At 43.8% G+C, this 21,332-nt stretch overlaps 1 protein-coding gene across 4 annotated transcripts; it reads right to left on the bottom strand.

Moving 5' to 3' along the window:
- Positions 1 to 5,089: 5,089 nt before the first annotated feature.
- Tagln3 (transgelin 3) lies at positions 5,090 to 18,666 on the bottom strand. Of its 4 annotated transcripts, NM_001035236.1 has the most exons (5): positions 18,523 to 18,666; positions 18,027 to 18,208; positions 16,825 to 16,999; positions 6,872 to 6,974; positions 5,097 to 5,577 (listed from the first exon to the last, which is right to left on the bottom strand). In NM_001035236.1, exons 2-5 carry the CDS (start codon positions 18,204 to 18,206, stop codon positions 5,436 to 5,438), a joined length of 600 nt encoding a protein of 199 aa, NP_001030313.1. In that variant the 5' UTR covers positions 18,207 to 18,208; positions 18,523 to 18,666; the 3' UTR covers positions 5,097 to 5,435. The 4 variants fall into 4 exon arrangements, with proteins under 4 accessions (XP_038944538.1, XP_038944537.1, NP_001030313.1 ...); XM_039088610.2 differs by lacking the exons at positions 18,027 to 18,208; positions 18,523 to 18,666 and adding an exon at positions 17,249 to 17,421 and having other exon boundaries at positions 5,090 to 5,577; XM_039088609.2 differs by lacking the exons at positions 18,027 to 18,208; positions 18,523 to 18,666 and adding an exon at positions 17,170 to 17,324 and having other exon boundaries at positions 5,090 to 5,577.
- Positions 18,667 to 21,332: the final 2,666 nt, after the last annotated feature.

The following is a 21,332-nucleotide window of genomic DNA, read 5'->3' as shown; positions in this document are numbered from 1 at the left end:
CTTGGTAGGTGGATGAAAGCAAAAAGATCTAGAGTTCAAGTTTGACCTAGGCTGCCTGAGAACTTGATTCAAAAAAGCACAACCAAGGGTAATGGTGCCACTTATTGGTTGGTGGGGTGACTTGAAAGAGGAGAACCCCACCCTGGTTTGCCATCCTGGCACTACATTTTGTTTTCATTCATCCTTCTGTCTGACTTACCAACACAAGCAACCTTTCCACTATGGTCTCATGCAGCCTATAGATGACATCAGCTGTAAGCAAATAATTCTGTTTCTACAGTCGAAAGGAGCTTTGGGTATGGCCCTGGGTTGAGGAGTTGACTTATAAAGCTGAGAGTCATGCATGATTCTCCTACAAACTTCACAATGAAAAAATGTAGAGATGTATGTGTATGTATATGATGTATATGATGTGCATATGTATGTACATACATATATCAATATATATCAAAATCTATCTATATATATATCATTCATATGTGTGTGTGTGTCATGCTGTGATCCAACCAGGCTTATGGAGCAAATGCTGGTAGAATTTGAATTTTAAAAACCAATTAATATGGGCTGGATATATAATGTGATTGGTAGAGTATTTGCCAAGATAGAGAAAACTTCAGATTAGATTTTTGAGCATGGTACAAATACAGGGGGTAGCACAAAATTTTAATCTCAGCACTGTACAGGTGGAGGCCCCAGGAATGAAGATCAGAAGGTCAATCATACCTACATAGTGAGTTCCAGGCCAGGCTGGGCTACATAAGACCCCGTCTCGAAGGAAAAAAAAATAATTAAAAGCAAGTGACTTCCTTTCTACTTTGCTTTAAGATTCTCTTTAGAAATCCAAGATGAAATGAAACGTAAGCATAGGAGTCACAGGTATTTGTAACTGCATGCTCCAGTCCACCCAGAAAGAACTGTCTTTGAGGGGTCACAGCACTTCTCACATTCTATCACACCTACTCTGCCCAGACAAATGGGGAAGAATAGTTACCAAAACAGATGGTCTAACCATTGCAGGGATGAGAGTTCAATAGGGGGCTTTCTCCATGGTAGGCAAACACTCTACCAATGCACTACTGTACTTTAGCCCAAGTTAATTGCTCCTCTCTTTTTTTTAAGTCCAAATTCTACCAGCATTTGTGCCAGAAGCCTAGTTAGAATGCAGCATGATGTATAATGTGCAAAATACTTCATGACAGGCTTGTAGTTCTCCCATAGAATCATGCAGTGGACTCAAAAATACATTGTTGGGTTAGTTAGCTACTATGTAATATAATCTCTGTCTCTTTTCCATGTCTTTATTTACTCATTTACTGATACCAGTACAGATTAATGTATATTTAGTTCATAGCTTAGGTTCTAATCCAATTTATTTTGTAGCTCAAACAGTATCTGTTTAGGGGAGTCTCTCTCTCTCTCTCTCATTCTCTCTCTCTCTCTCTCTCTCTCTCTCTCTCTCTCTCTCATTCTTGTTGTGCTCTTTGGAATATTAAATTACCCTCACAAAATGAGTTGATTTACTGAATTTATACTTTCCAAACAATTTCTTAAAATGTATTCTAAATCCATTACATGTGTGTGCTGTAATGACTGTAATGAGACACACATGCATCAGTGTGTGTGTCTGTGTGTTTGTGTCTGTGTGTGTGTCTGTGTGTGTGTCTGTGTGTTTGTGTGTGTGTCTGTGTGTGTGTCTGTGTGTGTGTCTGTGTGTTTGTGTGTGTGTCTGTGTGTGTGTCTGTGTGTGTCTGTGTGTTTGTGTCTGTGTCTGTGTGTGTGTCTGTGTGCTGTGTGTGTGTCTGTGTGCTGTGTGTGTGTCTGTGTGTGTGTGTCTGTGTGTGTGTCTGTGTGTGTGTCTGTGTGTTTGTGTCTGTGTCTGTGTGTGTGTCTGTGTGCTGTGTGTGTGTCTGTGTGTGTGTCTGTGTGTGTGTGTCTGTGTGTGTGTCTGTGTGTGTGTCTGTGTGTTTGTGTGTGTGTCTGTGTGTGTGTCTGTGTGTTTGTGTGTGTGTCTGTGTGTGTGTCTGTGTGTGTGTCTGTGTGTGTGTCTGTGTGTGTGTGTCTGTGTGTGTGTCTGTGTGCTGTGTGTGTGTCTGTGTGTGTGTGTCTGTGTGTGTGTCTGTGTGTGTGTGTGTGTGTGTCTGTGTGTGTGCCGGTTAGCATAAGGCAAGCCTGAGGAATTGGTTCTTTCAAATGCTTTCACCTGTTGGACCATCTAACTGGTTCTCCCCAAAGTTTCTTAAACTTTTCTTCCAAATAAGTCCATTTTCTCAGAACATCTACCTTTCTCTTCATTTCTTCCCCTATGCCACACATGCCATAGTAGTATTTCTGGAATTTTAGTTGTTCCGTTTGTCAGATTTCTCTCCTAATTTGTTAGTATGTTTATATTTTAACAAGAATGGATTTTTTAATTTATGCATTTGCCCACAATTCCCCAGTCAAATAGTGTATTCCTGCTAATATATTTTTCTTAATGAAGTAATCATGTTTTCAAAGTTGGTCTTTATCAACGTGTGCGTCATTCTTGATCTTAAAATGTAGTAAGCAGGCCAGAGATTGCTCAGTGGATAGAAGTGTTCGTCCCAACGCCTGATAACATGAGTCCACCCTCAGAACCTCTGGGCGAAGGAGAGAACCTATTCCTAAAGGTTATTCTCTGAACTCTGCACAAATGCCTTGGCATGCACATAGTCATTTACCTTATAATAATAAATAATACCACTTAAAAATTGGTATTTCAAATTTAAATTGTCTAGATCAATGGTTCTCAACCAGCAGGTCAAACAACCTTTTCGCAAAGGTCATATTTCAGATATCAGGCATATCATATATTTACATTATGATTCAGAACAGCAGGAAAATAACAATTATCAAGTAGCAACAAAAAAATTTTTATGATTGGGATTACCACAACATAAGGAAATACATTAAAGGGTCACCGCATTAGAAAGGTTGAGAACCTCTGATCTAGATAGAAAATTCCGTGTTGAAAAATATTACTTCATGTTCCAAAGGTTATGTTGAGAACTCTGAAGATTAGCCTGATCTTTTTTTTCTTATATGCAATAACTTTTACTCTTTACAAGCTCTGGGCTGGAGACACAGTTCAGTTGGCCGAGTATTTTCTAGGCAAGCATGAAGACTTGAGTTTGTTTCCCAGAGCCTTTGTTTATAGAGGTGGGGGTGGGGAAACACATGTGATCCCAAGTTCAAGTACCCTGTAGTGAGAAATCCTCTCTCATACCTGAGGTAGTCCTCTAGCCTACACACGCATCCATGCATGCATGCATGCACATGCTTTAAGACTGCTACTTTCAGTGGTCAAACATTGTACTACAATGCTGAATCTTATCACATGGCCTTGGCTCCGAACCCCTGCCCCGCATTTATAATGATTTTTAAACAGTTCTTTTCTATGGGGGAAATCCCTCTGGTAAAATCTTAATATTATTTCATCAAAAATTTCTCTCCAGCATGCCCATGATGCATAGACATTCCTGTAGGGAGAACATCTGTACACAAAATGAACTAATCGATTACATTTGCTTCCCTAATTGACTTTTCTCCCTTCTGAGATTCTAAGTCCACGACGCTTATGTGTTATTTTTAATATTTATTTCATATTACCATCTATTTGTAAATTGTTACGAGATGCATTTTCTTGGTATTCTAATTTACTAGGTGGCTCTAGGCACTCAGCCTAGCATGTCCTATTTTATTCATTTTACTTTTGTTAATTCCTATGATGGAGGGTTTTTTCCCTTCTTCATAATGGATTACTGCTTTATGTTTCCAATGTTTTCCCCTCACCACTCTTGGCATGTTTACATGTCTTATTCTAAACGATTCTCTCTGTACAAAGTAATACTGCTTCCATTCCTAGAGGGTCTCTGCTTCCTTCCATAAGCTCATATATTATCTTGACTATGAGTACAAATTAGAAAGAGCAGAAAAGTTTCTCTCCCCTAGTTCTAGAATGCCAGGCTTTCTTCCAACTGCCCCTCCCTAGTGGAGGGCATTTCCCATGCCCCCTACATCCACAGGCACACAGGAACTGTACTACCTTCCGTTCTCTCTAAGAATTCTCTCCTAGGTTTCTTTCACTTTGGAGGACCCTTCAGCTTCTGTCCCTTTTCATTTGGCAACTCCAAAGTAGGGTTTGAGGAAGGGTTGGCCACAGTCAGATGACACAATAAATAATCCTGCAGGAGCCATGAATGGATCCCCTGAATACCAAGGGGCTCCCTGGGTAGTTAAGGATCACATAGAAGTTTCTATGATATCCCAGAACTGCCAAGAACTGTTTGAAATGCTATCACCTAAATACTTGGCATGATAATATTATATAGTCTCGTTTATTGTTTACTTTTTCAAATTAATCCATGATTCATTTTATAAATAAAGATACTTCATTTCTCTTACTAACTATATTTTTTAAAGAGTAAGATGAATTATAGAGTTTATACTCATTTTCCCTGTTAATATTTTATTCCATGGATAAATATCTTGGGAATTCATTCATATTAGGCAGCTCTCAATTTTGAGCAATCTTCAAGAATTTTAGGGTTAGGGTCCTATAAACAATGTGTAGAGAGCAAATACCACAGAGTATATCAGTCCTTGCCAATGTGGGGAGGGTTGTATAAATATCTCAGTAAATGACAACAACTCATGGACAAGGAGGAAAAGGCTGCTCATTAAGACAGTTGCTTGAGAAAAGTACCCTTCCATCCATCTAGCCACCTATCCATCCATCTATCCATTATTTCCTTGGTACCCTTACAAAAGTTCATGATGTTTTTTTCTTGCTTGCAAGGTCTAACATTATAACTATAAAACAGATGCTTAAAAAAAGTATGTCTAGGTCAAGACAGTGTAAACTTCTAAATTTAAGATCTCTAGTGGGAAAAACTATATCTAGACTTTCTGTTGAAATTACCAAGCTATATTTGATAACTACAAAAGTTTCCTCACAGTGGATCCTTTTTTTACTGTTTGTGCTAATCTCACCTTGTCTACTAACTCCTGAATGAAAAAGGAAAGGAGCCATTACAATCTGCCAAGTCTCTGACAGAGAATGAAGTTACACTCTGGGACACAGACTAATTTGTTTATTAGGTACGTTCTGTAAGTCAAGGAGAGAAATTTTTTTTGGCAAATAAATAAATAAATAATCAAACAAACTGAGATCTTAGGGCACAGGAGGTCAGCGAGAGGAAGGGCAGTCTTTGCATAGTTCTAAAGGAACAGAAGGTGGCAGCAGTAGGCAGCAGTAGGCAGCGTGGATTCTCAGCAGAAGTGCAGCACTTTGCAAGAACAGGGGACAGAAGGCTTTGAGAAAGAGAAGGTGAGAAGGTGACTACCTAATTCTTTGTCACAGACTGTGGTGCGGAACATCCGTCCTCTCTACCAGGGGGCACTCACTATACAACATCTTACATGATCTGCCTGGGCATCCCGTACCCCGTCATGCCTGCCTGGGAGGCACCCTTGTTGCTGCCCATCTGCAGGCCTATGACATTCTGTCCCTGGCGAAGTTGCTCCTCTGAAAATCCTCTCCGATTCTGCTGGGCTTTCCTGGATGGAAAGAGTGAGGTGGAATTAGGTCATGTGACTGTTTCAAATCCTTCTCAAGATAGGGTTACACAGGCTCTATCTGAAGCAATCAAACACATCCGTAGACTCTGTTCTGACCTACAACTCTACCATGAGCTATGGCTTACCCGGTCTGGGGCTGATAGGTACATTCAACTTTCCTATCCCTTATGAACCAAGATGACTCTGAGAATTTCTCATAAGAAAGAAAGAAAGTAAGAGAGAGAGAGAGAGGGAGGGAGGGAGGGAGGGAGGGAGGGAGGGAGGAAGGAAGGAAGGAAGGAAGGAAGGAAGGAAGGAAGGAAGGAAGGGAAAAAGAAAGAATTCATAGCTGGCTGCCCTTCTGGAAAACTCTCCCTCAGCTTCTCTTTTTCCCTTCAGCTTCCTTTTCAGGCTCCCTCCGTCTTCATTTCCTCACCTTCTCAGGTACCTTCTCTCACAAAACTAACTCCTTTTACAAAACATGTCATAAGTCCCATTCCACCAAGGATTGGGACCGAGGATTGATCTCTGTTTTGTTGCCCAATCAATTTAGGAATTTTCAAGGAACAATTTATATTTCCTCACCAGAGAATACCAAATTGTGGTAAAGAGCTGAACTGTAAATAAGTTTGGACCCTGAGAGATCATTTAAATAATTCTGAGACTGCGACCAGGATTTTGATGAGTTTTCAGGAGGATTTTAGGTCAGGGTCATGTAAAGGGCACAAGCTAAGTCCTATATTTCACCAGCATGAGGAAAAAAATTAGAAAGATTAATAAAGTGGATTACCAAGTAGCTGCTATAAGCATCCCTTTCATCTGCCAGCAAAGTCCTCAGTTTGCACATCTCTGTCTCTGTTCTCACTGCCAAAAAGATCACTTAAGGAAAATGTTCTAAAAGGCCCTTTCAGTAGACTGAAAGAATCATATAATTCATCACCCAGACCAGGACTCTTTTGAGAGTCAAAGAGGAAGCTATTAGCCAACCTGCTGGGTAATAGTTATAAACGGAGATGGTACTTGGCAGAGAGACATAAATTAATCATCATTAGGTACATCAAAGAAAATTAAAAAGATAAAAGAAGAAGGAAAAGAACAAGGGAGAGGGGATGCATGGAAGTAACAGGAAAACCCAAGAACCTATGCTTTTGTTGGGAGTTGTCCAGCATCAGCCTTCCTTGCTCAGTGGGCCTTGCTATGGGATGTCTTCGTTTACTTCTGTGTAGACAGCATCTGGTAGCTAAGGGGTCAGGTCCTCCCTCTGCCCTTCTATGGGAGGCAGAGAACGGCTTACCTGTGAAACCAGGACGGCTCTCCCCGGTAGCAGCCATCATCCTTGGTAACTGCAACGCTTCCCAGAGCCATCAGAGTCCTCTGCACAGCTGCCATGTCCTTCCCTGGAATTCAATTAAGAGATGAAAGCCAAGTGTGTCAGGGACAGGAATTTTGGAAGGAGGAGCTGTAACAGAGGCCACGGATGAGTACAATCAAGAGAGAATCACTAAACACTCCCAGAGTGGCCCTAATGTAAAACCTACCCTCAACCCTGTTAATTATTGAATTTACACCGTAGGGTTCTTCTCATTCAAGTGTATGTGTAATAAGCACTCTAAACATTTACAGTTCACATACAGATTCATCCCTGGCCTCATGGCTTCAGCAAGCTATGTGACCTGTCCCGGGTGATGGCCTGCAGAAGAGCACTTTCTTCATGAGTGGACAGGGAATGAGAAATTGCAGAGAAATTGGATGCTTGCAGTCATTTGGCTTGAGACCCCAGGGGCTCAGCTCTTTTATTCTATCTGGGTTAGCAGGGTCTAAAATCATCCATGTTCATCAAATGGAGTATGCACGCAGCACTGTGGTCCACAAGCAAATGGAGAAAGCAAATCACCACAGAGAGCACTCAGGACACAAGTGACAGCCCTCTATTATGTGATGCATGAAAGGAACTAATGGAGACAATAAATCACTGGCCCATGTGAGAGAGAACAGAGCCGGTGGTGGTGGTAATGAAGTTGGCTTGCGTAAGGAATGAGGACATGGTCGCAAGATTGCCCACAGTGAAGGCAGTTGAGCCTTCAAATCAGCCAGTTCCTTCCACCTTCTCTCCAATCCTTCTTTTCCAATGACTACTAAGTTTCAAACATAGAAGAGGTGCTACCTGTGTGGGTAGGCTGCAGCTTAGATGCAGATCAAAGGTCTCTGCAAAGCAGGAATGGAGGGCTGCAAACACTGAAAGGCACTGAGGGTGGGGGCGGGGAAGAAAAGGGTAGAGAGACAGAGACAGAGACAGACATAGAGAGATAGACAGAGGCAGAGAGAGAGAGAGAGACAGAGACAGAGACAGAGACACACAGAGACACACAGAAAATCAGAGATAGGTACACAGAGGGGGGAGGTAGTAGGATCCTGAGAAAGATTAAGAGCCAAATTCAAAGGCTCTCGTCAGACCCAGTGAGCCATCTGTGGTCTTCTTAGCATGCTTCCTCCAGCTCAACCACTGGGGAATGCAGATTTACAGCGGAAAGGCAGACAGAGAATGGAGTATGAACTGTAATGAAATCAACAATTATAGCCTTCAAGGAAGTCCTGTTCAGGATGTTCATATATTCTGAGAAGACAGGGAAGATTGTCCTTTCCTCATGAGCCACCCCCCTACCTCCCCATTGTCTAGCACTCATTGCAGGGTGATTGCCCGCAGTTTGCGGAGGTGAGGATGGCCAATAGGTATGGGGAGATGCTGTCGGTGGAAATTCTCTCAGACCCAGAAAACTGCTGGGGTGGTGGAGTTTCCATAGGAGCTGGAAGAGGAGGGATACAAGAAATACTAAGAATTTGGAGAAATGCAGAGACAAGTATTAGAACAAGTTCTCTCTTCCACAGATGAAACACCTTTCTGTACTTTGTCGCTACATAATAGGCTTTTTTTTTTTTTAATAAAATGCACTTGTAGTAATGGCATTCAGAAAGACATGGTGGGTGTGCTCTACACAGAGAGCTATTAAAGAGAACCTAGAAGAAAATGAATAAGTACAGGAAGTCTTAGCTAGAATCTGCCAATCAGCTCAGCTTTTACACAGAGCAGGAGGAATATAATTTTGATAGCAGGAAGGAGTGGGTCTGATGTGTACAGGATCTGCGACAATGTGGAAGGACACTTAGTAAGCCACCCATAAACATTACCCTGAACAAAGAGCTGAAATGCAAGCTTTGTTCTACCAGAGCACAAGCCTCCTTCACAAATAGCTGGAAATTACGTGAGCACAAATGAACTCGGGAAGAACTGAGCTTCAGGCAAGGGTTGGAGATCCAGGAACTGTAGAAGCATAAAATCAACAGCACCCACCCTCCTGTCATTACAGCAGACCTGCAAGCAGCTGTATGATGGAGCTGGACACATTGGAGGGAAGGAGGCCTTATCTGACAGGAACAGACCAGAAATTTTCTTTTTCTAAAGAAAGGTTGCTAAGCAAGAGATTTCATGTAAATTACGGGATAAATGCCTTAATCACATGAGATCTTAACATGACAGAGTGGAGATCAATCCTCTTCTATTTGTGGATGGCAAAGCTAACCCAAGATCTGCAAGCACGCTCAAAGGCACGCAGCAAATAAATGGAGCTCCGCTCAGGCTTTTGTTGGACAGTCACTCTGCTTCACTGCCATCCCTTATGCCCCTCCCCCTTGCAAAATGGGTAGTGAACCATGTTCCTTGGCAGGAACTGGTGATCAGAGATAATGAAAGAAGGCCATTAGGAACACAGGGAATCTAACTGTGAGCATTGATCTTGGGTACCATAGGATTAAGGACACCAATCACCAAATGGTCATAAGTCATTGGGTATTTTTGTCTGAAATAATTTTGCTATATCTTCACCTGAAGAATTTAAAAAAATATTTGGGGCCTATATGCAAATCAAGTTAGTCACCAAGATTCTAAATAATTCAGTAACTAGAAATCACCTGTCTTAGCCAGCTCACAGCTGGTCCATTTGCTTGTCACGCCTGGTGTGTTTTCTGGTAGAGATATTTGTGAAGAAGTCCAAAATTCTTGGACTGATTAGATGGGAAAGAGAGCCCTTGTCCAAACTGGCCTCTTTCCAGACTAGAAACAGAGATCAAGTGAGTAGTGTTAGATGGAAAGGCAGGCGGCAGGAATCGGAGCCATTTGTAGAACCTGATTCCTGTCACCAGGCATCAAATATGTAAATGTGTTAAGGAACAGTGAGGTCAAGAATGATCTGTGCATTGTGCTGGGTATAAAATAACAAGAGCCAAACTGCTTTATTATGGCCAATCGTCTGCCTTCTTAACGCAGCTTACAAAATGATGCAAGTGCAAAAGTGGCCATTACAACTTGATTCAGAGCATAATCCCAAGCTTTTCGTCTGTTTATGGGAATGGGCAGAGGGGGCGTCTCTCCAAACTTAGTACAGGAATATTCAAGGTTTTTACCCATGAGAAATTGATTTAGAAAGCCCTAAGAGTCTTCATTATAATCAGCTAAGCTTAGTAAATATTCTACAGGTGGTTCCGACCATCAGTGTGAGAAACACGCTTTATCTGGTGATTCCCAGCTAGCCTGTCAGAATAACTAAGCATCCTAAATATCCAGATTTTGGGGTATCTCCCATGACAATCCTTACATAGCAGATGGACATAGAAGCCTCACTCTGAACATTTGGTCCTATTCAGTTTTTTTAACATCATAGTGCCTGACGCATGCTAAGAATTATGTAAAATTTGTTAAGCACTAACTCCTTCCTTTGGAGACATCTTCCACACAATCAGATGAATAAAGCTGATCGCTAGAAGCATTTTGATCCATGCTGGAAGTCTGCCTGCCCTGAAACACTTTGCTTCCTGAAAGCCATGCTGGACACTTTGGCAAATGCTTATGACTAAAGTAATTCCGCTCAATACTGTTCTCTCAAGAAAATAAGGAAATACAACTCCATAAGACAGAATATTCCAAGGCTGACCATTTTCCAAATGCAAGCATGATATGAAGGGGACAGTCCTGATGATGACCTAAGAGTGTGCCACTGACCATGAGAAAAAAAGTGACACAGGAAGAAGTTAACCTCATAATAACAGGCTGCCTGGTTTCTTTTATTTCTTTATCACGAGAAGTTAATATCAGACAAGGTTTTTATTTTAAAAGAGCTAATAGAATCTGAACAGATAACACACTGTCACGCTAATGTGACATCTTAGAAGGGGCAAAACCAGGGAGACAGTAGAAAGAGCAATGATTACCAGGGAAGATGATGGAAAAGGATGAAGGGCTGGGCCACAGAAGACTTTTAAGGTAGGAATCGTAGGCTGTGTGATGCTAGACACATGTGTCCAAACTCATAGACTGTACAACAGCAAGGGTGAGCCCTACTGTAGAGTGTGGGCCTTGGGTGATAACAATGCATCAGTCAAGGCTTAGGAATAATAACGACTGTACCATCCACATGGCCAGGATGATATGGGAAGGCTATGTGTGCATTAGGGCATGTAGAAGGTATCTGTACTTTCCTCTTAATTGTGCTGCCAACCCAAATTGAACAATGAACTCTTAAGAAAAAGGAGTTGATTGAATGATTGTGTTGTGTCATCCAGCAAGCCTTTTCAATGTCGGGCAGTGGTGGGCACTTAAGTCAGGGGTCATTGTTGCCCTGTTTTCTCTCCTTTCCTAACCCCTTCTTTGTTTCTTTTTAAAGTAGGCCTCACACTGTAGCCCAAACAGACCTCCTGCCTCAGCCTCCCAAGGGCCACTATACCAACTTTGTCCTGTAATGCTGTCTTATTACAAAAAGCAATAGCACCTCCAAAATAGCCATAAACCCCAAACTACTAATCAGTAAGCCTTAGATAGTGGAGCCCAGAGTTCTGCCTTGTGATGTCCCCCCTCTGAAGAAGCATTAGTGCTTATAAAATTTGAGTTTTACATGAAGACACACTAATGAGGAATTTACCCTCTTACATTTACATTCAAGATTCCTATGCATACCTTACAGAGGTCTGCACGGGGTCCTTCGTGGACATATCATAGCTATCAGTTTAGTATCTTTATGGGACTCCTCACTGGGAGAATGAGTGGATCTCTGACTCTTGTGCCTGCTTTTGGGATTCTTTTTTTCTTGTTGGGTTTCCAGGTCCAACTGCAATATAAAAGCTTTTCTTTCATCTTATTATAATAATTTGTGTTGTCCTTTTCGGTTATTAGCTCTTAGAAGCCTGTGGTTTTCTAGTGAGAGACAGAAAAGCAAGTAGATCTGGAGGGAAAGAAAGGTGGGGGAGAAACTAGGAGGAGTGGAGGGAAAGGAAACCATAATCAGACTATATTGTATGAGAAAAGAATCTATTTTCAATAAAAAGAAATCAGAAATAAGAGGATACAGGGCTAAACAGAGGTAATGGAGAAGTCACTTTAGAAAAGTAATGTAACTCTAAAAAAGTCAGTCTTAAATATTTGTTTCCTACCTACTATTTTTCATTGGTCTCGACCCAGTCTGATAACTCTTAGAAAGTGTACACACACAAGCAAACTGTAAAAGAAAAATTATCCCGTCTCCTTGAGAGACTATTGCTACAGTCCAGGGAGAAATGTCAGAATGCAGACTGAGTGTTCTCTCTGGATTTTATGGACCTTTGTTGCTTGCCTCTGGCCGGAGGGAAGAGAAGTTGTAAGGTGATGGTTCTCGAAGTGGGGCTCCCAGGCCTGCAGAAGCAGTGTCACCTACAAGTTGGTAAGAAATACAAACTCTTGGGCCTTGTTGCAGACGTAACATGTCAGAAATGTGTCTGTCAATTATACTACATGGCTGTGCTACATGCTGGAGTTTGACAATCACTGCAAAAGGAGAAGATCACAGAATACAGTCGCCAGCAGCCCTTCAGAGTAAATGCAGCTGAGGGTGCTGCATGGGAAAATGGAGGAGCAGGCATCTGTGATGGCCCTGCTGGTACCTCACAGTATCCCCAAGTCAGTTCCAGCTAGGTGAAATGTGTCTTCACTGCCTGCCATTGAGGAAGAGCCCGTGTAGTGACACCTCTTGAGAGGCTCTACACTTCACTGTAAACAACACCTTCTAGATTCCCAGGATCAGCAGAAAAGAACAGACATCACAAAACCATGTGTCCATTATCCGCTATCGCTGCAACTCTTGAGGAGAATAATTGGGTTGCTTGCTCTTTGACTACTGTCTGCTCTCAGACATTTGAGAATTCTTAACATTTGACACTAAGTGGTCCAACAAAGAGGCCCCAAAGGTCACTGCTGATGAGCTTATGGGGGCAGAAGAAAAGTCAGAATTGATCAGGGAACTAGGAATCATATATCAGGCTAGAGGTTTAATGCATTTGCTCCATTAATACATCTAGGGTTTGGGGGTGCCAGACCAATGCACCAAGCCTCTAGGCAGCTGAATGCCATAAACAGAGTCACACAACTAGGATCACTGGAAAGAAGGGTTTCAACGCATCTACTCTAAAACCCATGCTATTATCATTCTACCAAGGTCTCCTGGGTCTGAAATTGGCAGTGCAATGTGTCATAGGGAAAGATGACAAAGTCAATGAGTGGAAAAGTCAATAAAGTCACCTGCATGAATGGCTGAGATGGTGAAGGTCATCCAGGCAACCCTATCGGCCCCTAAGTGTGGCTATTAATCAAGTCCATCTTTTAAAGAGGAATCTCTGTCTTTCCAGTCCCTATCCCTTCTATTAGTTATAGAAAGGGAAGGCCAGGGACATATACTTACAGTTCAACTTAGAAGACACTGTCTGAGCATCTCTGACACATCACCTCCTTTGTTCTCCAGATCGAGTCTATGAAATAGGTTTTATTATCCCCATTTGATGCAGGGGGAAATAGAGAGCACCAAACAGGTTTGGTCCAGGCTGTCTAGTTTCACCGCACCTCCCAAGATGCTTGCTGTAGTTTTTCTGACCAAACCTCAGACCCGAATGCTCACTTTCTCTTGAGTGGTTTCTTCCTCTTCCCCACATGCACATGTGGGTTACTGTTGTTCCCTCTCTCCTCTCTCTCATTTAGTACTCATAGCAAAGACGCTGCAGGCTTGCCTGGAGTGTTCCGTCCTCTGAGTCAGCTGAAACAGCCCCACCCCTGCCCTTTATAGGCGTCTGTGACAATAGTAAAAGGAGCCTGCCAGATCATTTACTTGTTCTCCTCATAGAGGAACACTTCTCCACTCCCATTCCATTCTTTCCAATGGTCCTCACCTTTCCCCATCACCCCTAAAGATGGCCACTCTGGTCCTTCCCCAGTAGGCTATGGTAACTTTGTCGAGTATCAGTCTCTATGATCAAGCTGCCGTGTGGGTTTCTTTTGGAAGAATCTCGTATCTTTATTGACCCCAGGTCTCTTCCAAACAATGTAATGGGTGATGGGTGCTTCTGGGTCCCTGCCTTTATGAGTAACTGAAGCTCAAATAAGAAGGCATTTGGCAAACATGGGCCCCTGCAGCTTTACTGGTCAGCAATACAGAAGCAGCTTGGAAAGGCACTGGCCAACAGTGGGCAAACAGAGCTGTCCTTAGGAAGCACATGCCAAGCAAAGGAAATGGGGTACTGAGAGCAGCCAAGCGTAAAATACCTGCAGAGGAGAAAGAGAAGTGTCTAGGAAAGGGGGTGGGGACTCACAGCAACCACAGCTACCACAATTGTGGTTCAGGAGTGACTGTAAAGGGAGGATGGGATGGCATCCCCAGACAAGGAATAGAATTGTAGGGAAAGTGTGTTGAGCTGTGCAAGTGGCTAGTCTGATGTCTGATATCTGTGTGGTACAGAGTGTGTACATCCTCACACAGACCTGTCACAAAAACACGCGCCAACCCTGCTCCGTGATTACAGTTTAGTCATCATCCAGTACAAACAGCTGCTGCAGAAGGCACCAAAGCCTCAAATGCTCAGTCCACAATCTATGCTACCAATGCCATCCCACCCACTTCTCTGTTCAAAGCAACCTGCTTTCTACTCCTACACTCCGCAGCATGGTAAACGGTTCCAGCCTGGGCTTCAGACAATGGTCCTGGGAAACATCATGTCTAAGCCAGCTTCTTCAAGATCAGCTCTCCCTGGGCCTTCCAGGAAGTCATTTGGACACTCGTACATATCTGCTTCCCTGTACTACGGTCTCTGGCCCATCCCTGCATTTTGCATAGTTCACCTAGTGTTTCTGTGACCTGCCAATCACAGCACCTTCAGAAAAATCCTCCTCATTTCCTCTAAAGTCCCGTGCTTCTCCACTGGGAGTTGGTGCAGGGTGTAGAGAATGATGACTTGTATTGCCTGTCTTACTCTCCCTAGCTAGAAGCATTATCGTATTCAGAGAGACACCTCAGGTTGCTCCAGTAATTTTTATGCACCCTAGCTTTCTTCTTCCTCCAAGAGGATCTAACACATAGGCAGGAGTGTAGAGCGCTACATAGTTTGCTCGCCCAGAATTACTGCTTTTTCTCTCTCCTCTTGTTGTGGATACCCCCATCCCACAGTATGAAGCTCCTCTCCATGTTTTTGGATAAAGGGAGTAAATGGGGAAGGGAGGAAGGCTGGCCCTTCAGGGAAGACAACCTCTAGACCTACTTCCCCATGTCTCCAGGGTCCTGCCTCTTACGTACTCCCTGGACAAGGTTGCTCACCAGGGTTTCTCTCATTTGCTCTAACACCTATTGGTTTCCCACAGCCTTGATTCCTCCTCCTCCATCCTCCTCTGCCTCCCTGGCATCAACAGTTAGTCACCGCTGTGGCTCAACAGCACATCCATGGTATAGAAGAAGAGAGCTAAGGCTCCTGGCCAAAGAATGCTGTGGCCTGTCGAGCACCATCTTGTGTTTTGGCACCAGAGCCTAGGGTGGAATCTCAGGTCTGTGAGTGTTCTGACGGACATACACAGCCAGGGGCAGGTAGGTGTCATTGTCTGTGGAGTGAGAGTGTGGGGGAGGGGGTTGAAAAACGTTTCCATCATAGTTCCGTGAGAAGCTCATGTGGCACTGTCCAGAGCTCTTAGCTCTGTGCTGCTAGTGATGGCAATATCAGGGAAAAGAAACTGCTACTATCTGTGGAGAGTCACCACAATTTTGACCTGGAAATCAAGCCTCAGTGAGGCCATCCCATTGAGAATTAGAGGTAGATGTCTATGAGGTCTGCTGCCGTGGCTAGCATTTCAGATATCTGAGTTTCTGAGTGACAGCTAAATACAGGACCAGTCCCCTGGCCTCGTCAGGTCTGAATACTCACCCATCGAAGAAGCTCTCTTTGAATAGAGGCTTGAGGTAATGGCCCTTAGAATATCCACACCTCTTGATCAAAATAGCATTATTCCGCTGTCACTGTCAGCAGAGCCATTTGGGTCACCACCCGGAAGATCCTGTTGGCTGCACTGTGATGACATCCAGTGACAATGAGCATGCCCATCAATCTGTCAGTTAGACAGTAGGTCTCTCTGTGCCTCAGGCAAGCCTAGTCGTGGCTGTATGGACTAATATGCACATTGTCACTAAAAGGGACTTGAAGCCTTATGACTATTCGTCACTCAAATTCTCCAGCAATATCTTCAACTCCACATCGTTTCCTCCAATAGTGGGTTGCTATCTATATATGTCCAGAGATGAGATCCAATCTAAATAGCTTTGTGAGATTCTTCTCGCCAGGTCAATTCACAAATGTGAATGAAAAGTCACTTAGTAGTCTCCCTAAGCAGAGTAAGCAGCTAGAAGATACAGTTACCATGCTCTAGATAATTGTTTAACAAAAAGATGGAGAGCTGTTTTTTTCCTCAGATTGAATGACAGAGGGAGCACCAGATGGCTTTGTCTGCAAGCCCCACTGCTGATGAGTCAGGAGAGCACTCGTTCACTCCTGTCTCCTTTCTCTTCCACTAAGTGTGATTTGTTATGGAAGGCTCACTAGAGGAAAACACAGTCATGTAACCAGTTCACTTCTTCTCTGTGGACACTTTCACTCACACATTTAGCCACTAGTTTGGTGAGGTTCTTGCCATATCCTCAAGACGTGTCCTTCTGTAGGACAGGACCCCTATCCCCATAAAGCATCACAAACAGGAAGGCCAACCCTGTTCCTGGGATGACAGCTGAGAATGCACTTCCCTTCCCCCAAGGAGCACAGGGAAGCCCTATAAAAGTGGCTTTTATAAGTAGAGGACAGAGAACAGAGGACGTACCAGAATGGGAGTCCAGGGGAAACAGACCTAAAGACAGAAGGGCTGTTTACCTTCCCATAGATCCACTGTTTGAAAAATGTCAGTGGTCCTGACGCCATAGACCTCGGCAGCCTTCAGGAACTGAGAGATTTGCTCCATCTGCTTAAAAGCCATCTTTGACTCTGAGATCTTGGGGATGGGTTCTTGTCCTGGTGGATATAAACTGTTTATCAGCTTGCACAGGACCTGAAGGGAGTGTGAGGACAGAGGATTAGTGTTTCCCTTTGCAATAAATGTCACAGGTCAGAAGTGAATGGTGCATCTACACACACACACACACACACACACACACACACACACACACACACACACACCACAGAAGACCCCAGGGAGCCCATTCCCAGACAGTAGCTGACCACAGCAATCTTGCAGCCGGAACCCGGTTCCCTCCTTGAAAACGATAAACGATGCTGGGTGATGAGGAAATGATCTCACATTCTTAATGGAGGATGCGTTGGAGGTTCATGGGGAAACGGGAGGATTCTGATCTGCTCTCTGGGATCTGCTGTCTTCACTAACTCATCCTATGTAAGTTTGTGATGTGTCAAAGAACTGAACTGGGTCTTCTCACAGACTCTTGGAAGCGAAACCCTAGGATAACCCAACAAACTGATGGGATAGCAGTTATGTAACAGTAAATCAGAGCTTGGCAGAAAAGATGGGCTTCTTTGACTCAGCTGAGCGATCCTCCTGGAACCCAAACACACACAGTATCTGGGCAGATCAGCACTTATCAAATAAGGATTCCCTTCCTGTTCAGGGGAACTCATCTCCTCAAGAGTTCCTGAGCATCTCCCAGGGGTACAGTTTCCCCGGAGGAAGACAAGTTGCCTAGCCTGACCCCTTCCTTTGTTTCACTGTAACTAGCTGGCTCCCTTGGGGTAAGAACAGCCCAGGAAGGCTGAGGAGATCACACAGCAGCGCTAAGCTCTACTCTGCATGGAACTATCAAAAGGGTTTCAATTTTGCTTACAGCTCAGAAGGAAGCTTGATGCCCAGATGGGTGGAGAATCCTCTAAATTGGCTAGGGAATTGTGCAGAGAGCCCTCAGAATTACAGCCAGCCCTGGAGAAATAAAAGGCACACTCATCTCTCCTGGTGAGACCCAGACCTTGGCAACAGAGGATCTCTCGGGGATTCACAGGGAAAGAAAGGGTCCTAGGAGAGCTTCCCTGCCCAGCGCCCCAACAACCAATATCCTTGCCTGCCTTACCGTCCCGTCCATCAACCATTTCTGAAAATGGGTCCTGCCCGGGGGCGGGTGCTCTATATCCTCAGCACACTGCAGGATGATCCAGTCCACCAGCTTGTTCTCCAGGTCCGCGTCATATTTCTGCTCAATCTTCTCCTGCACCTCTCGGCTTAAGCCGTAGCTCGGACCCCTGTTAGCCATCTCTGGAAGAGAAGAGAGGACACGCGCGGCATCCACACAATAGCAGCCACAGGAGCCCCCGGGTTTCCTGAGAACCCGGCTGGGATGTGGCAGGGAGGCCGAACCCAGCAGCAGCAAAGCGGGCAGAAAGCCGGGCGTGGTTTAAATCAAGGAGCCAATGAAGCCAATGGGGTTTCACCTACAAACGGGAAAGAAAAGCGCAGCCACGCGCCTTGGACTGTAGAATAAAGCCCCGGCCGGCCCATGGGGGGCTGGGAACCCCCCTCCCCTCTCTGTCCTGCCTGTCAGGCAGACCAGATGATGTACATGGACTCACTAGTGAGCCTAACCCCTCAGACAGACGGTAGGGGGTGGGCGATGGTTGCTTGCTCCCGGCTCTCAGCAGCACTTTGCTAGAGATTCCCAGAGAAGGTGGGAGAAAGGCTGTCTCAACATTCAGCCGCTGTTGGTGCGAGGATCCTGGAAGCAAGGCGCTCAGATTCGATTTTCTCACGGCTGAGGAGGGTCAAACCAGGGCTGTTGCTAAGAGCCCTCCAAAACCAGCCCTCTCCTAGTCAGGCCAGACTCCCGCTGGGAGCTTCTTTCTCTGCCGCGCAATCCTTTCTTCTCCTCTGGGAAACCTAGCATTGTAACCAAGGCCCCACACAGCAGCCTGAGGGGACCTGGGCCTCTGGGAGGGTCCATTCTGCTAAGTGCCCATCTGCCAGGAATAGCCAAATCACTTTAACCTTGCATTGAAGTGACAGTTGTTACAGGACAGGATGGAGTGGGGGTGGGGGACGCTGGAAGCTGCAACCATTTACTTAAGCTGTCAACCCAGTTTCATCCAGAAACTACCAACCCATAGAAAACCTCTGTGGCTTGGTTTGGCTCTATTCAAGGAGTAAATCTTTTAAATGTTATTTTAAACTAAAACATATTCGTAATTAAACAGAAGTCTGTCAGTACCCTAAAAGTTTTGGTAGATTGCATTCAGGGCATAGATATACATGCAGACAAAACACTCATCACGTAAAACAAAAATTTAAAATTAATATTTTTTTAAAAGGTGAAAAATCCTTAGAATCAGCAAGAAAACTGCGGCTGGAACGTCAGGTGGCTCCAGGTAACAAAGCAGTGTGCTTGCAAGGGTCTGTGGTTAGATTTTTCAGTAATTTTTAGGGTCAGTTGGCAAATTCTGTCATCTTTAGTTATCGGATTATATAAGTGAATTACATTACATAGATGAAGTATCCAAAATGAATTGCTTTTTACTTTTGTTACATTCCCAATAATCTATGTTCCTGGGGATATTTGTATCCATGTCTCTACAGAAGGTAAGCAATGAATAATAGTGTGGTCCTGTACATTTCTTCCCCACGTTGCTTTCAGAGATGCCACAGTGGCAGATTGAAACTGGTCCTGATTTGAATCCATATCCCAAGATGGTGGCAAGTACCAACAGTAAAAAGCCAGTTGTCAAGCACTTACCAGCCTCACATTGATTTGCAAGAGAATTTGAATATTTTCAGGAGGAAGAAAACCACCACATCTTGGATAAAAGGCGAGAGACTCATCTGGCTGATGTAGCTAAATTAATGTAGTGCTACTTAACTGCAGAAGCACTCACAGGTAGAGATAATGAAAGTTGGTCCTGCTACTTTGAGAGCCCCCATGGTCCGTCTGAGATCCTTGTTTTAGAAGTCTGGTGCTCAAGAGAATTATCTGACTGGTAGAAACATACTTGAGTCATCCGCTTGGTAGGTAGGAGTTAAAACCATAAACCTGGGTGATGCTGTTCAAGGAAGTAACATGAAAAGACTGCCAGGGCCAGATCTAAAGGAAAATTGTCATTACAAACTGGGCAAGGAGAGAGGAGGCCTAGGGGAATTCAGGCACCTTGTCAGTCACGGCTGTTTGAGGATAAGAAACTAAGTCCAAACTCAAAAGTGCTTGAAAGGAAGAGATTGGAGGCCCAGCAGAGGGTTTCAAGGTGGTAAATTCTATCAATAATGCCAGGCAAAGCACTGTCATGAACCAACATCCGGCAGTAAGAGGGATGGGGCTGAATCAAGGGCTTCAAAGAGAAACTGACACACAGGCTCAGACCTTGTGGTGCTTCAGGCTATGAATGAAGACTGAGTGAGCTTCATTAATTGATTAAAGAAAGCTAAGCTCTCAGTAACCCTCTGAAAATACCAGTATAAACGAGGCAAAATGGGAAATGACATGTTCCCTAAAATATATATTTAGAGTAGAAACTTGCCTACATTTTTCTAGATATAGTCTCTATCTCCTATTTTTGTCATAATTCAAGTAACTCCATTCCTGGAGATCAACACCATCTTCTGGCCTCCTCTGGCACTTAATATGCATGTGGGTACATGATTTTGCGAAGACGCACACACAGAAACATATTTTTCTTAAAAAGAGATCTTTGAAACAGTCAGTTAGCCCTCCATATATATAAAGATTCCACATCGAAGATCCAAATTAAATATATGTGTATGCACACACACACACACACACACACATAAGAAAATAAAATAAATCAAACAAACAAAAAAAAAACAAGACAAAAAACCCAAACTCAACTCAAAAAACACAAAAGCAAAACAAAAAGCCCTTGTCTGGACATGGCACAGCAGTGTAGTGCATGCCTATAATTCCAAGATTAGAAGGTTGAAAGCAGGACCATGAGTTCGAGGCCATCCTGGAAAAAAAAAATAAAGGCAAGAGAGGTATTTTGTTTTGAAAATGTAATTTTCCCCTTATTGTCCCTTAAGAAATATAGCATAAGAAATATTTATATTTGTCTTTGCACTGTATTCTAAATACTCTAGAAATCAAGTGTTTTAGGCGCTGCACGCATGGGCTCTAACCAAATCCTACTCCACACGAGGGACTTCAGCATTTTGTAATTTTGACAGCCTCGACGGGCACTGGAACTAGTTCTGACACAGCAATGGCTGCACCTAGCATGCACTTGTTCCTTTTTCTTTGTTTGATGAGTTTTTGCTCCTTTTCTTCCATTTTGTTTTGAGACAAGGTTTCTCTGTGTAGCCCTGGTTATCTTAGAACCCACTCACTCTGCAGAACAGGCTGGCCTTGAACTCAGAGATCCATCTGCTTCTGCTTCTCAAGTGC

Source organism: Rattus norvegicus, chromosome 11 (assembly GCF_036323735.1).
Source record: "Rattus norvegicus strain BN/NHsdMcwi chromosome 11, GRCr8, whole genome shotgun sequence".
In the NCBI taxonomy this organism is placed as follows: Eukaryota; Metazoa; Chordata; class Mammalia; order Rodentia; family Muridae; genus Rattus; species Rattus norvegicus.
The sequence above is the reverse complement of the archived record's forward strand: the minus strand, read 5'-3'. Positions and strand labels throughout refer to the sequence as shown.